At 36.5% G+C, this 15,156-nt stretch overlaps 1 protein-coding gene across 1 annotated transcript; it reads left to right on the plus strand.

Moving 5' to 3' along the window:
* Positions 1–441: 441 nt before the first annotated feature.
* Positions 442–1,397, plus strand: LOC131226577 (uncharacterized). The gene is made up of 2 exons (XM_058222158.1): positions 442–626; positions 713–1,397. The coding sequence occupies exons 1-2, from the start codon at positions 442–444 to the stop codon at positions 1,395–1,397; spliced, it is 870 nt and encodes a 289-aa protein (XP_058078141.1).
* Positions 1,398–15,156: the final 13,759 nt, after the last annotated feature.

A 15,156-nucleotide genomic window follows, 5' to 3' on the forward strand; every position in this document is an offset into this window, starting at 1 on the left:
TACGTTGGGCAACGCTTGCATGAACAATGAAGCTAATATCAAGCTCTCATCATTAGAATGAAAATTTCCCATGAATTGAAAATAAAGATGTTGTAGATTTTTGGAGATTCCAAACTGATTATAAATCAGTTAACGACCGAATTTGAAATAAGAAAGCAAGAATTCTTTCCATATTGCCGGGAAGCCCAATGGTTACTAGAGCAATTCTGTCATGTTGAAATCAAACATATACCTCGATTTGAGAATGCAAAGGCAAATGCTTTGGCTAGTTTAGCAGCAGCATTGTCCTATTCAAACCGAAGCCCGCTCCAAGTAACTATAGAAGAAAGAAGATTCCTGCCTTCTCCTAAAGTTTTCATGAAGTTATCAAAACACTTCCTATGTCATGTTTATAAGTGACAATGGATGATTGGAGATGGTCATTCATAGATTACCTCAAATATGACATCTTGTCAAAAGATCCAGCATAAAGGCAGCAAATCAGACAGCGAGCAAGTAGATTCATCATTTATGGTGAGGTGCTTTACAGAAAATCTTACAACGGGATGTTGCTACGTTGTCTTGACGAACAAGAAGCAAGTCAAGAGCTACGAGAAGCTCATTCCAGAGAATGTGGGGCACATCAGGTTAGATGAAATTTATTTCATCGAGTACATCGAATGGGGTATTATTGGCCTACGATGTTCAAAGATGCGATAGATTATGCAAAAAGGTGCCATGAATGTCAAATTCATGGAGATGTCGTGCATGTTCCCCCTGAAGCTCTCCATCAAACAGTTACTTCTTGGCCTTTCGCCGCTTGGGGGCTCGATGTAATTGGGCTCATAAATCCACCTTCATCCAAAGGAAACCAATATATTTTGGCAGTAACAGACTATTTCTGCAAATGGACAGAAGCAATTGCATTGCGCAATGTCAAAGAGAAAGATGTAGTCAATTTCATTCGACATGTGATAATATATCGTCATGGCATCCCGAAGAAGATTGTTACCGATAATAGTAACCCCTTCAAGAATAGAGACATGGAGAAATTATGTCAAAAGTTTGGTATTCACTATTTGTTTTCGACACCTTACTATCCACCGGTAAATGGGTTAGTAGAGGTGTTTAATAAAACAATCATGAGGATACTGAAAAGGACGGTGACTAGAAATAAGCGAGACTGGGATGAAAGATTGCAAGAGGCACTACTATGGGTGTACAGGACAACCCACCGAACGGCAACAAGTACAACACCGTATTCACTAGTTTATGGTGTAAAGGCGGTCATCCCGATTGAAATACGAGTCACGTCACTTAGAGTAGTTGTGCATCAGTCAATTACAAATGATGAAAATGTAAAGATAAGACTAAAAGAATTGGACCTACTTGACAAGAAGCGTTTGGCAGCTCAGTAGCATTTACAATCATATCAAGTAAGAATATCAATTGCCTTTGATAAACAAGTGAAATATCACTCTTTCAAGAAAGGGGATATGTGCTAATGTTGAAAAGACTAATAGTGGTAACTTGCAGAACAGGGCAAGTTTGAGCCTATATGAGATGGGCCGTATATCATAAGGGAAGTATATTCGAATGGAGCATACAGGGTGATTGATCAAGATGGACGTGGTATTAGTATACCAGTTAATGCGCACTTTATCAAGAAGTATTATCCCTAAAGAAGGTTCTAATTTTGATATAGAGGATTATTGCCATAACGCCTTTACACCAAAAGGGGGCAATTGGGCTGCAGAAGACAAAGTCATGTACTCTCCCTCATGTGAATGAATAAAAGGCGCATCGCAGCTGTATCAGAAGCATTGATGATTACCCCAAGTATTGATGATTCTTACCAAGCATTGACGATTACTGCCAACATTGACGATTATTGTCAAAATTGCCAAATCGCCAAACATCAAAGATTATTGCCAAAGTTAGCAACTATCGCTGTCATTATCAATCGCTCACATAAGTCAAAATTGCTATCATCACCAAGCCGATACACTATGTTGAACATAATATAAATGTTCTCAAAACATTGTCAGCAATGGCGAAATATCAATTATTGATTCATCAATTTTGGGAGTGGAACAAACTATATAGCTAACTACATATAGAGTTAATGACAGCAGTAGTAGCCTACTTTTTAAGGTAGCCTAGCCAAGCCTCATATGGCCAACTACGCATAAAACCTATCTCCATCGCCATTCGGGCAGCAGTGAGAAGCCACTGGCCCTAAAACGCTCATGAAGGCCATCGTACGCATATCTATGTGAGAGTGGATGAAGCCAATGAGTGAACGCCCCAAAGGGTCAAAAAGTCCTCAACAGCTAATCACGGATAACACCCATGCTGTCTGTATAGCTTTCCGGCAGCGTCACGGGGAACAGATGAAATTGCCCTCCCGTGAATGGGCTCGACTTTGCAGACGAAGAAAATGTGGGCTGCAGTGTGTGCTCTTTGGTCGTTAACCATAGATAGGCCAACCATGCGTAAGACCCCCCAAATCCTTGGCTTGATTTCAGTAGTAACTCATGAGGAAGGGGCCTATACCTACTCATTGATGGACTAGCAGCCCTAGATTTGGTACCCCAAAGGCTGCCTTGTGCGTCCCGCGAACTCCAGAGAGTTAATGCGGCCAACCCTATGCGTAAATCCAACTGAGTTCACGGCCCCGGTAGCTTCACTGGGCCCCTTTGATGGATCATGATTTGTGAACTCACCAGGCAGTGAAAAGTTCAGTGAACTCATAAGAGTTACAGAGACTATCACATGAGACCCGACTCCACTACTCAAGATTCTAAAAAACTGGGTGGCTTCACTACTCAAGAGCTTAAACTGTCTGTGTGATCTTTAATTGAATTGAAATCTAGTACCGCCTATCAAAACTGAAATCATATAAGAAACCCTATGCTAACAATTGTGATTTGTAGATGGTCTTATTTGTTATGTTATCTTACATTGCTTCTAGAATATTTCATATGAGAATAAATATGCTTGCAATGAATCATAACTTGAAAAATTATGAGAAGAGTAAACTGTTTCAAAATGCTGTGATACTGTCAAAAGGGAATACATGACTATATATGAAATATTCTCAAATATGCCGATTGTTTGATATAACGATAAAATCATGAAAATTTCACGTTTTGAACAAATAGGCATGCAACATTGACTGTGATTAGATTAAGTCTGATCAAAATGTGTGATACTCAAAACTTTCTGTATTAAGTCAAATGTCTCAAAATATGCTTATCTTTTCAAAGAGGACAAGTCTTCAATAATAATATGCTTATCTTTCTGAGGTGGGCAACGATGTTCCTCCACTTTCTGCCTTTTTTACGATAAAGGAGAATTATCTTGTAATATTCACAAAGGAGGAGGAGGAAAGAAGTGCAAGGAATTACCAGTCTCTGTCGGAGATTTGGGGGTGTCCTTAAAGGAGTACCAAAAGCTATTCATCCTTCAAGAGTATCAGCAGGCTTTACTTCATGAGCATCATCTTCCAAAGAGATTCTTATGCAAAACTGACTTGAAGAGGGGGCACGATCCATTTCTTCAAAATAACTAACACCTTGGTTCTTCTAGTAATCTTCCAGGTGAGGAGGAGGGATCCATATAAAATGATCCACTGGGTAACATTGGTCTACCAAGTAATATTGATGGACTCACCAGTGCATCCAACAGTAAGAAGCACTAACTGGATAATTGTAGCCGGGATTGAGGAAATGTGATCCAGTGTGAACGATCAAAAGCTGCTTTCATACTAGGGCCCAATTATACGACCCAATGCCATAACTTCTCATCGCTCTGGTGACAACCTCACAAGTCTCTGGTATGGTTTGATCAAATCCAAATTGACGAGCGAATCTACTGGGATAGTATGGTTCATGCCAGAATACGTTATTCTCCCTCAAAGGAAGGGTACTGGATCTGATGAAAATAAGGAAAGAATGTACACCAGATGATATGGAATCATCATCAATAGCTTCTACATCTTCAACATAGCTAAACATTAGAAATTGATGAAAGTCAATGGGATCGTTGCTTTCTATTTTTCTGGAGATCCATCCTTGTGATTTCTTAATCATATCCCTTAATTGATGATGTTGAAGAGGAAGTCAATCGGGGTTCGAATATGCTTTTCCAGAATCAGCAAATGTCTAAGGAAAGTATACCCCTAGCCAGCCTATGAAGAAATGCCATGGAGTGTAAACAGGAAAAGATTTGGAGATAGGATCCTTTGGACAAAGAATAACATCTCTGAAAGAGCAATAAAGGGCACATAGAAGTGAAGAAGCCAATGAATATTTGTGACCTTTTGCAATTGCACCTGCGATCACAAAGAAGGAAGGTCTGATGATGTCCATTTGATCAGAATCTGGGAATATCACCAAGCTTAACCAATAAGCTAAAAAGGTAGCTAGTTCGTAAGAAGAACTATATTCTGCAGTGTGCTTAAAATTCTTGCGAATGGCCTTGAGCTCTTGCTGGTTATGATCTGTGAAGCTGCCAAGATGAAGATATGATGGTTAGGTTAAAATCATTTGATATTAAAATTATGAAGATAAAAATCGAAAGACGAATGACATACCGCAATTTTTGAGAGAAATAACCCAACCATCCGAGAGAAGTAATACGATCAGGATGAGGGAAGTTGGCTAATGCACTGAAAATTTCCAGGGTGGTTCCAGAAATTTTTTATGTATCTTCTCCCGCCAATGCTAGAGCAAGCTCTCTATTAGAGGGTACATATGCATAAAAAATGTTACCCACAATGGGAAGACCCGCTATGCAAAATAAATCCCATAGGGTAATGCTCATTTCACCCGAAGGAAGATGAAATGAATTGTAATGAGAGACCAATGGTTGAGAAAGCATCTAAAAATACAGCACTGCATGAAAATGTTCAGATGAAGCTATGATTGCATCAGAAAGAGAAATCTGCTCCAGAATGATAGTATGCTTTCGAACAACAGCGCGGGCCCAAGCACTATAGAAATCGCGAAGAGACAGGAGTCCTGTAGCTGAAAAGTTCTCCGTGTTCCAAGGCAATTTCTCAGAGAAGAATAGTTGTTAAGCTATCTCAAAATAATGGGTAGGGAAAGGTTGTTAAGAAGCATAATATGGGTACAAAAATCTCATCCTATGAATTCTGCCTGCTCTTTAGAAGTGTTTATTTCCTTCCAAATATCCTGTTAAGATCCTGGGTTCTTTTCTAACCCAATTTTCTAGAGAGACAAAGATGTTTTGATGATCGAAAGGTTCACTGTGCAGAATTGACCAATGACGTCAAAGAATGATAGGGACAATAATTTGATCATTGGTGAAAGGGTTATGAAGATCCAAAATTTCTTCATGAATTTCTACATATTTCCAAGAGTGGTGAAGAGGTTGTTCAGGTTTTAAAGAGGATGGATGGTTCTTTCTTTTTGAAAAAGGGGCTTGGGAGCGATGCATGATGGAAAGAATTAGATTTACAAAAAGAGTGTCAACGACCAAGGGATGCTAAGACCAAAAGGGTCCCAGAGTTTGAAATTTTTCTAACACAAGGATGGTTGCGCCAGGTCGCATAGATGAAATCCTTTACGCAGGGCAGCACAATAGCCAGGAGTATTATGTCAACAAGAGAACTGTTACACGAATGCGCACAACTAAAAGTGGTTATATGGGAGTGAATTATCGAGACAGAGGTTCGCTGAGATAGGAGCAAGTGTGGAATGTGGGGGAGTTCGGGGTATTTATAGGGTGTGTAACCTAATACAGTATATGGGCATCAGTTACGCGGGCCAGCGTAAACCGTTTTGGGGTCAAATTGATCCTTTTTCTTTAATTACTGGAGAAACAAAGAAAGGACCAAGGGGGCATCTATTGAGGTATAAAAAATGAGAAATATTGAAGAAAAGGAAGTTGAAAAGTAAGAAAGTAAAAAAGGAAATAGAAAAAGAAAAAGAACAAGTGTCTTTGGGGTAGTTTGCGCGGGTCTACGCAAACGATATTGATTGTGTGGGTCTGCGCAACCCAAATACTAGTTGCGCGGGTTCACACAACTGATTTCAAGACATAATTTCTACGAACGGTCAAGATTGATGAAAGATGGATCCAATGGCACCAAGATCGAGGTTTCACACGGTGGAGGCTTATAAATACCCCCTCCCCCCTTTCATTTGATGGATCGAAGATTTTGGAGAATAAGCATAGCGGCAGAGAACACTGAAGGTAGGAGGGGGAGAAGTCGGTGGCTTGCACGGACCGTGCAAACCATATTAGTTGTGCGGGCCCGCGCAACAAGACTATCCTGCAGTCTATAATGATGGTTTAGCTGGAATGCTGCTGAAATCATCAGGATGAGTTGGGAATGAAGAATTGGATTGGGTTAAGGCTGGGGTGAACTAGCTTCCATTAGCATATCGAGGCATGATGCAAGCGGTTCTATCATTTTTCTAATGCTAGCAAAATCATCTGTATAACCCTGAAGTGAATCCTCTTGGATCGTTTCTGGTTGGATTTCAAAAGTAGAAGACCCAAGAGAATTATCACTATGATGTATTGCAGGTTCATCTTTCTAACATTGATGTTTCCACTGATTGTAGTCATACGGGTCATAGGTGGGAGAATCTGATGGTTGTTGATACATATTATCACCCATAATATAATCTCTCATTGTTTTCTTCTTATCTAATGGGTGATAATAATTCTCACTCCCATAGTAATGATAACCCCAACACTCACGTACTATTTTCTTAATCCGGGGGTATAATTATTCTCCCACATATGATCGCGTAAGGATTTCTTAACCGGTGGAGCATTGTATTACATTTAGTTCTCGATGATGTTTTAAGAAAAATTTTGAGACGTAGTTTGTTTTCTAACATAATCATCTGACAACCATTCACAATTTCTCACATTGTCTAAAACTAGCTCAGCATATTGATGTTCCCACTCTTGCATATACATGGTGAAACCCTAATTTTGAATCTAATCCTAAAATAGAATAAAAGAAAAATCCTATAACAATATGGAAAGTAAGTAGAGGAGAAGTTAGAAAGAGTTTACTGGTTTAGAGAGTTCTATGTTGGGATCCTACAAAACAGAAAACAATGTTAGTTTCTAAAAATAAATCAGAAAAAACCCCAACCTAAAAACAAAATAAAAAGTTAGTCCTAAAAATAAATTAGTTTCTTAAAAAAAAATTAGTTTATAAAAACAAATTAGGAAAGTTTTCAAATCTAAATATATATATATATAAAAGAATTAGTTTCTAAAAACAAAATAGGAAAGTTTTTAAATCTAGAAATAGAAAGAAAAGTTAGTTTCTAAAAAAAAAAATTAAGAAAGATTCTAAATCTAGAAATAGAAAGAAAGAGAATTAGAAAGAAGTTACCAAATTAGAAGTTTCTATTTTTGGGATCCTGCAGAAGAAAAGGAATGTGAATTAGTTTCTAAAAAAGAACTAAGAAAGCAACCTAGTTTCTTAAAAAAAAAGAAAAAAAAGGAAAGTCTCTAAAAATAGAAACTAAGTTTCTAAAAATAGAAAAAGGAAAGGAAATTAGTTTTTAAAAATGGATTAGGAAAGTTTCTAAAAAATAAAAAATTAGTTTTTATCCTAGAATTAGAAAGTAAATTAGTTTCTAAAAACAAAAAAGGAAAGTTTCTAAACCTAAAAATAAAAAGCTAAGTTAGTTTCTAAAATAATTCTGAAAAAACCCTAACCTAAAAATAGAAAGTAGAAAAATCCTAATCTTAACCTAATTCCAAAACTAATCAACTCTAGAAAATGCAACTATCAATTTGCGGCAACAATGCCAAAAACTTGTTCACAACCCCAAGTGTAGGGTCATGATATAGTAATAATCTTGATAAGACCAAGGTCGAATCCACAGGGACTGATCTTATGTGTTTTTGAAATTAACTAGAAGTAGAACTCAAAGAAGATGTAAAACTAATTTTGAAGTGATTGAGAGAGAAATTGTAAATTAAGTAATTAAAACTGTGAATTTAAATGTGGGAATTAGGGTGCCAAGGATCCACTTATAGTGATAAGGGAGCCCTCTTGCTTCAAGTAACACAATTAGAATTGGAGTCCTATCCTATCCAATTGGAAAATATATCAATAAAACCAAATCTGAACTTCGATTGACCTAATTCTCAATGAAGGAGAACTATGATAATTGGCAGGAATTCCATCACCAAACCATGCTCAGGAGACAATGGCAAACAACATGATTTACCAATCACATAATCTCAAAGCAAGATAATTGTGAAGATTAAGAAGGATTTCATCACCGTACCATGCCTAAGGGACGATGGTGAACAATAGGACTGAATAATTTCACAATCTTAAATCAGGAAAAGAAGATACTCAAAGCTATTACAGATCTACTGTAATTTGAGTCACAATAAACCATTAAAAACTGATAGTTTTCCTTAAATATCAAATTAGAATCCATGAAGTTCAACATAAATATGAATCAAAGCAATAGAAACATCTCATCATGCTACAAGCTTCACCTCTTAGCCCTAGCTAAGAGGTTTAGCCAACTATAGACATGATTGGACCAAAGTCTCTTATGAAAAACATGAAAACAACTAAAGAAGAAGAAGAAAAACTCTTGGTGACAGCTTCTTCACCGTTTTGCCCCACTCTATAAACCTTAGAAGATGCCTAGGAACATCCTAGGGAGTCCTATTTATAGTTATGGAACTCCAACTTTTGCCCCTAGTTGAAAAACTCTAGAAATCGCCTCAAATTTAGGCAGTTTACTAAAATAGACTTCACTCTGCATAGTTTTCCAAAATAAACTTCACTCTACACAATTTCACAAAATGACCTAGAGTTTCAAAATATGTTTTTTCACGACAATTTCAGGATTTCTTTTCTTCACTTCAAATCTTTGATTCTTTTCATTCCTCACTTTGTTTTCTTAGATCTTTGGCATGTGAATTCTTCAATCTTATTCTTCTAAGATCCATCCCTCACTTTGGTGATTCTTGAGCATCAAATCCATGCTTTTAGCACCCTTTTCAATCAAAGCTCTTAAATTCATCTTGCAAAACAAACATGAGTAAAATAAAACTAAGATATAAATGAGGAATAATATGCAATATTTGACCCTCAAGATATGTTGACCTCAACCTTGACAACCTCGATCTGAAGAAAATGTTGACAACCTCGAGCATTGTTATATATCAACCTCCACCGTGCCAATTATTAACAACCTCTATCTGAAGTGATCTAGGTTGTCATCATGACTAAAGCACATGATCATAACCCACAATAGCAAAAATAATAATAATCAAATATTGTCTATATACCTTCGTTTGCTATTTTTACAGTTTTCGATTGCAAAAGAAGGCGTACAGAAAGTACAAGAAGCTGAAGGTGGAAAGATGATGATGAAGACAATCATAGTGAAATAACACAGTTGGAAGGGGTAGAGGAAGGTCCCAAAGAAGAAACTTCAAAAGAGAGAGGTATGGTCGAGGTCGAGATTCAAAATGGGGCTCCTACGATCGTTTTGGAATTATAAACTCCTTTCCATATAACGTCTCTAGGTCCCATCTTCACCTTTTGTTCAAATCCACTCCATTTATTCTATCCAAAGTTTTAAAGAAGGTAAATGTCTAGAGAATGGTAAAAATCTTTAAATCTGGTGGCCCACAACACAACAAGATAGTAGGTATTGTTATAGTAAACCATCGATCTTTTTTTCTCATTATGTGCCACTGATAGCTGAAAACAACATGAAGTTCATACATTTTGTAAGTACTTATACTTAAAAGCACAGTTAGGATTGTTAAATTTTGTAGTCCCAAATGGATCACAAGCACTCATGAAGATGTTCTTCGATACTCATGAAGACTGCGCAAAGAGTAGATCAACATCTCAAGGAAGACTCATCATCGCAATCTCTAAATTATATTAGTTTGAAGTTTAAAGCATCTGTATGTGTCAACCATTAGGTGGTATAACCTTAAAATGACCCTACGTTAGGTGTATTTCACTTGGTATCATAATGAACATAATTCTAAGTAAAATACACTGAAGTTAGGCCAGCCCGACTTCTGGTTTGGCTAGCCTCACTACCTTCAGCTAACCTAATACATTTCGGGCAAGTATACAGCAAGATAAAGATTTTCTGCGTCAAGTTCTGCCAGCCCAACCTTGGGTTCAACCAGCTGAACCTATCTGTTCGGCCAGCCCGAGTGTGTTCGGTCAAGTTTTCAGAAACATTTAATTTTTGAATCTCATGGAGACTCGGCTAGTCGAATTTTGGCTAGGGTTAGCTGAATTTCTGAAAAATTGTAAGTCTTATATTGTACGAAGCACACCTCTGTTTGTCAAATTTCGTTTAAACAAAATAGTTTATGAAGTGGTCCATCTAATGTGGAACAAGATGGAAAGTTCAAGTCAAGTACTAGATCAAGAAGGAAAGTTCAAGTCAAGTACTAGATCAAGATGGATAGTTCAAGTCAAATAATGGATTAAGATGGAAAGTTCAAGTCAAGTACTGGATCAAGATGGAAAGTTCAATAAGTTTAAGATGATTGAGTTCAAGTTCTACTAAAGATCTAGTAAAAGATCAAGCTCCATCTTCAACTATAAGCTCTATTGAAGAATCAAGTAGAAGAACAAGTTTCATGAAGTTCAAGCATCCAATCTACTTCAATGTTCAGTCTTTTCAGGTATAACAGACCCTAGAAAGACCTTAGGCTTAAGTTCTTTCAAGATATAAACTTAAATGGGTTTTTATGCTTATGTAGGCTAAAGTTGAACTAGTTTAGGATACGGTTCAACTAGTCTAAGTTGTGGCTCGACTAGTCTAAGATATTTTCAACCAGTCCTAATTTAAACTTAGAAAAATGATTTTTTCTGTTACTTCTTTAACTAGTCGAGCAAACTTCTCGACCAGTCGAGGGTTGCTCGACTCAAAGTCCAGCTACTGAATTTTGGCACCCTTGACCAGTCGAACAGGGCCCTCGACCAAACGAGTAGGGCCTTCGACCAGTCAAAGTTCTGTTTTATCCGATCGCGCTCAAATTTGAAATTTTGTTAAAACGGAATCCGGTTCTTAGATGAGTTAAAGAATGTCTTAGACGAGTCAAAGCAATAACTTTTCTTCCTATAAATAGAGGGCTTCTCTCAATCCGAAAATATAATTCAAGCACATCAAATCCATCATCAAGAGAGATAGAAACCCCCATTACACTCAAGCTATTACACGGTATTTATAAATCTTTAAATAACTTATTTGTTTTAATTCCTAGATCTCTTATTCCTTGAATTTCATTTTATAAAAGAGAGTAGATACTCTTCTTTGAGATCTTGAGGAATTAAAACAAGTAGCCTTTGTTTTGAATCTATTTAAAATCAGTCTAGAACCTTGAACCCTTGTCTTCGTGACTGTACATTGAACAATCTATGAAAAGAGAAGATTTTCTACGACTACATCAATTGATACATCTTCAAACATGAAGATAAGTATATTTTGTATTTTGTATTTTGGTTTTATTGAGATAGCTAAAAAATCTTATTTGTTGGTTTGTCTAAGATAACTAGAAAATTCTCAGAGAGGGGTTTTTTTGTGATAACCCTTTAAAATCACAATCGTATCAGGTTTTAAGGTGACCCTAGTAAAACCTTATATATAGTGAAAGCCAATATCATGTGGATAGTAATTATTGGGAATGGAGTAGGTGTGGCTATTTGAGAACATTTGTTTTACACACCGAACTACTATAATTCTTGGTGTTGTGGTGAATGTTTACTTTTTGCATTTGTGGAGAATGTTCGTAATTTCATTTATGTAAAAGTGATGAATGTTTGTAATAGATAGCTTGATTTTCTCTTGCTTGGTTTGAGATCTTGATTCTTATAAACGTTTCTGAAATAAAGTTGTCCTACCTAAACTTTGTTTTGGGTGTAGATTGTCCTACGAACTAGTTTGAATCAATTTTTAAATACTAGTGCGATTGAGATTTCTAATTTATTTATTTAGCATAGTCCTATCCCCCCCCAAGACTTCTTAAGCTCTCTTTTTCAAGTGGTATTAAAGCTAAGTTGCTCATTTTTTTAAAATTAATTTTCTTAAGTTAAAAGATCTAGAGTTTTTATAATGTCAAATTTTGATAGCTTATCTATTACCAGGCCACCACCTTTTGATTGGTCTTACTATGAATACTGGAAAGCCAGAATGAAAATTTTTCTAAAATCCTTAGATGAAAGCGTGTGGCAAGCCACTATAACCTAATGGAAACCTCATATGTCTAAAGTATTAAGCAGTGATGGAACTAAATTTATGAGAGAAACTGCATCCTTTTTATGGACTGCAGCTCAAAAAAGTGAAAGCAATGCTAATGCTAAGGCCTTAAATGTCATAACTTGTGCTCTATCACCTAACAAATTCAAGAGAATTATTTCCTGTGATACAGCCAAACAAGCTTAGGATATTCTTAAAATGACACATGAAGGAACTACTATAGTCAAGAAATCAAAAGTTCAAATCCTCACTACTAGATTTGAGGAAATTCGTATGGAATAAAATGAAACTTTCATGGACTTCTATACAAAACTAAATGATATAGTAAATTCCATGTAGGGTCTAGGAGATGAAATCCCAGAAAGCAAGGTTAGTGCAAAAATACTACGATCTCTTCCTGAGAGATTCAATTCTAAAATAACTGTCATTCAAGAATTAAGAGATACTGATTATATGAAGGTTGAGGAGTTAGTTGGCTCTCTTTAAACATATGAGTTAAATTTTAAAACTCCTAAAGGTAAGTCCATTGCTCTTAAATCATCTAAATCTATTTCAAAAGAAAATTGTGTTAATTCTGATTTTGAAGATACAGAAGATGATATGACATTACTTGTTAGGAAATTTTATAGAATTTTTAAAAACAAGAAAAGATCAGACTTTCAAAAACCATCTAACAAAAGAAAAGGAAATTTAAATCTTAAAAATCTATAAAAGACAGTCTATGTTTCAACTGTTATGAATACGGGCACTTAGCGAATAAATGTCTTAAAAGGGATAAGTCAAAAAGAAAGGGCATGGTAGCTACTTAGGATGAATCATTTGTCTCTGAAAGTTCTTCAGAGTCCGATGAATCAGAACAAGAAAATACAAATGATGTAAAAGCTCTGATGACTATAGCCAGAGTCACCTCCTCAGATAGTTGTAACATATCTAATTATGAAAATCTCAGGAGTGACCCTAAAAATGAAAATGAGGACAATCTTCAAGACGCCTACAATGTCCTAAACAGGGAAAGTTGCAAAATTGTTGTCAAACTAAAAATTCAAAGAGAGAAATATGTTAAACTAAAATAAGAACTTGAAAACAATGTTTTAGAAAAATCTCATCTTTCAGATTGCTTTGAAAAAATAAAACTACATTTAAATTTCAAAACCTCAGAGTTAAAGAAACTCAGAACTGAAAATGAGAAACTAAAACTCGAAGTTTCTTCCCTTTTGAGTTCTAAGGATACTTGGAGATATGCCCACGAAGACCTAAAACTGAAAAAATTGTTAACCTCATCTAGAAAATGTGGTAACATCCGGTCTGGGCTATATACAAAATGATTCTCAAAAAAACAAGAATTCATCTCCTATATTTGTAAAAAGGAGAATACTTAAACTCTAAATGTAAGAATTTGAGAAATTTTAATCGAAATATTTTTAAAAACTCAAAAGACCTTCAAGTTCTTAAAATTAACTCTAATGTCATCAGCTATAGAAATCAAGGATATAATAAATCACCTTTAGCCGAAAAAATCGTGGACTTACTCAAAGAACTTTTAAAATCCAACTCAGATGGAATTGGAGTTAAAAGAATGTGGAGAAATTCCAACTCCCAAAAATAGAGAAAATCCAATGGAACTCCTAAACCCAAAACCATAATGAAATGGGTTCCAAAGGTTGCATGTCTTGTTGCCCACACAGCCTTCAAAGCCACTATCCATTTAAAATGGTACCTAGACAGTGGATGTTCAAGACATATGACAGGTGACAAAGTGATATTCGCCAACTTCAAAGAACTAAACGACGGATCAGTTGTCACTCCCCAAACTCGAGAACCGGGTTCACAAAATTCTTGATCACTGAATCCGGTGTTGGCAGCCTCTGTAGTACCCCATTCTCGGCTCCCAGCGCCCATATGCCAGATTCCGATCCTGAGATCCTATAAGGAGGATTTTCTGTGTGAATTTTTTTGTAAAGAAGCATAACCACAAGTACACCCAAATCACAAGAACAACATCATCACCACATATCCACTATAAGAATACAGTGCTGAATGGGAAATACGTAAATAACAAAATCTCCAAAACAATCTTCCACATGCTCCAGCCTCAATACTGTTATGACCTAACGTCACCTGCATGCAACGATCATGTATAAGCTAAGCTTAGAGAGTGGTGCATGTGTGCGTAATACATGTGTCAAGCACACAAATATCAGAGTAAGCTAAAATACTAGCAAGTGCAAGAATACTGTCAACCATAACAAGGCTATGTAATGCAAGACATAGTATGTTAAATGTCATATGTTAGGGATGCAATGCAATGTGCAAATCCTGACAAGTCCACGAATACCATCATCCTTATCTAGGCCATGTAATGCAAAAACATAGTAAACCAAATGTCATATGCAAAGGATGCAATGCAAAAGAAATGACAAAGCTGGAGTGTGTAGTTGGAATGATAGTACATGTTATAACAAGCTATGGGATTTCTTATAAGAGACTTTTATCCAAACTAGTCTCATACCTAAATTTGGATAGCTAAACTCAATGTGGTAAACTCCTGATCTCAAGTTGATCGCACACCTTACCGAAATCGTGGCCATTGTGAAGGTACACATAATGATTTGGTTACACACCACTAGCCCGAGTGGATAGTGAATGAATGAGTCAAGTGCTGATTACAAAACTCCTGCTCAGCAAGTCCGCATATGACCGTCATAGTGATTCTGATGTGGGACAAGGTTCCACCTCACTATATGCACAGTAGCCTGCCAACCACTGGTAGCTCACCCAAGCCCTTAGGCCCCACCCACATCATTGTCCATCCACGTGTGCTCGCCCACATGTGCAACAATGATGGGGCGTCATAATATTAGTATCATACATTTCTGGGATATCACCGAGGTCTAGTACACTCCACACTAGCTGT

Source organism: Magnolia sinica, chromosome 2 (assembly GCF_029962835.1).
Source record: "Magnolia sinica isolate HGM2019 chromosome 2, MsV1, whole genome shotgun sequence".
Taxonomy (NCBI): Eukaryota; Viridiplantae; Streptophyta; class Magnoliopsida; order Magnoliales; family Magnoliaceae; genus Magnolia; species Magnolia sinica.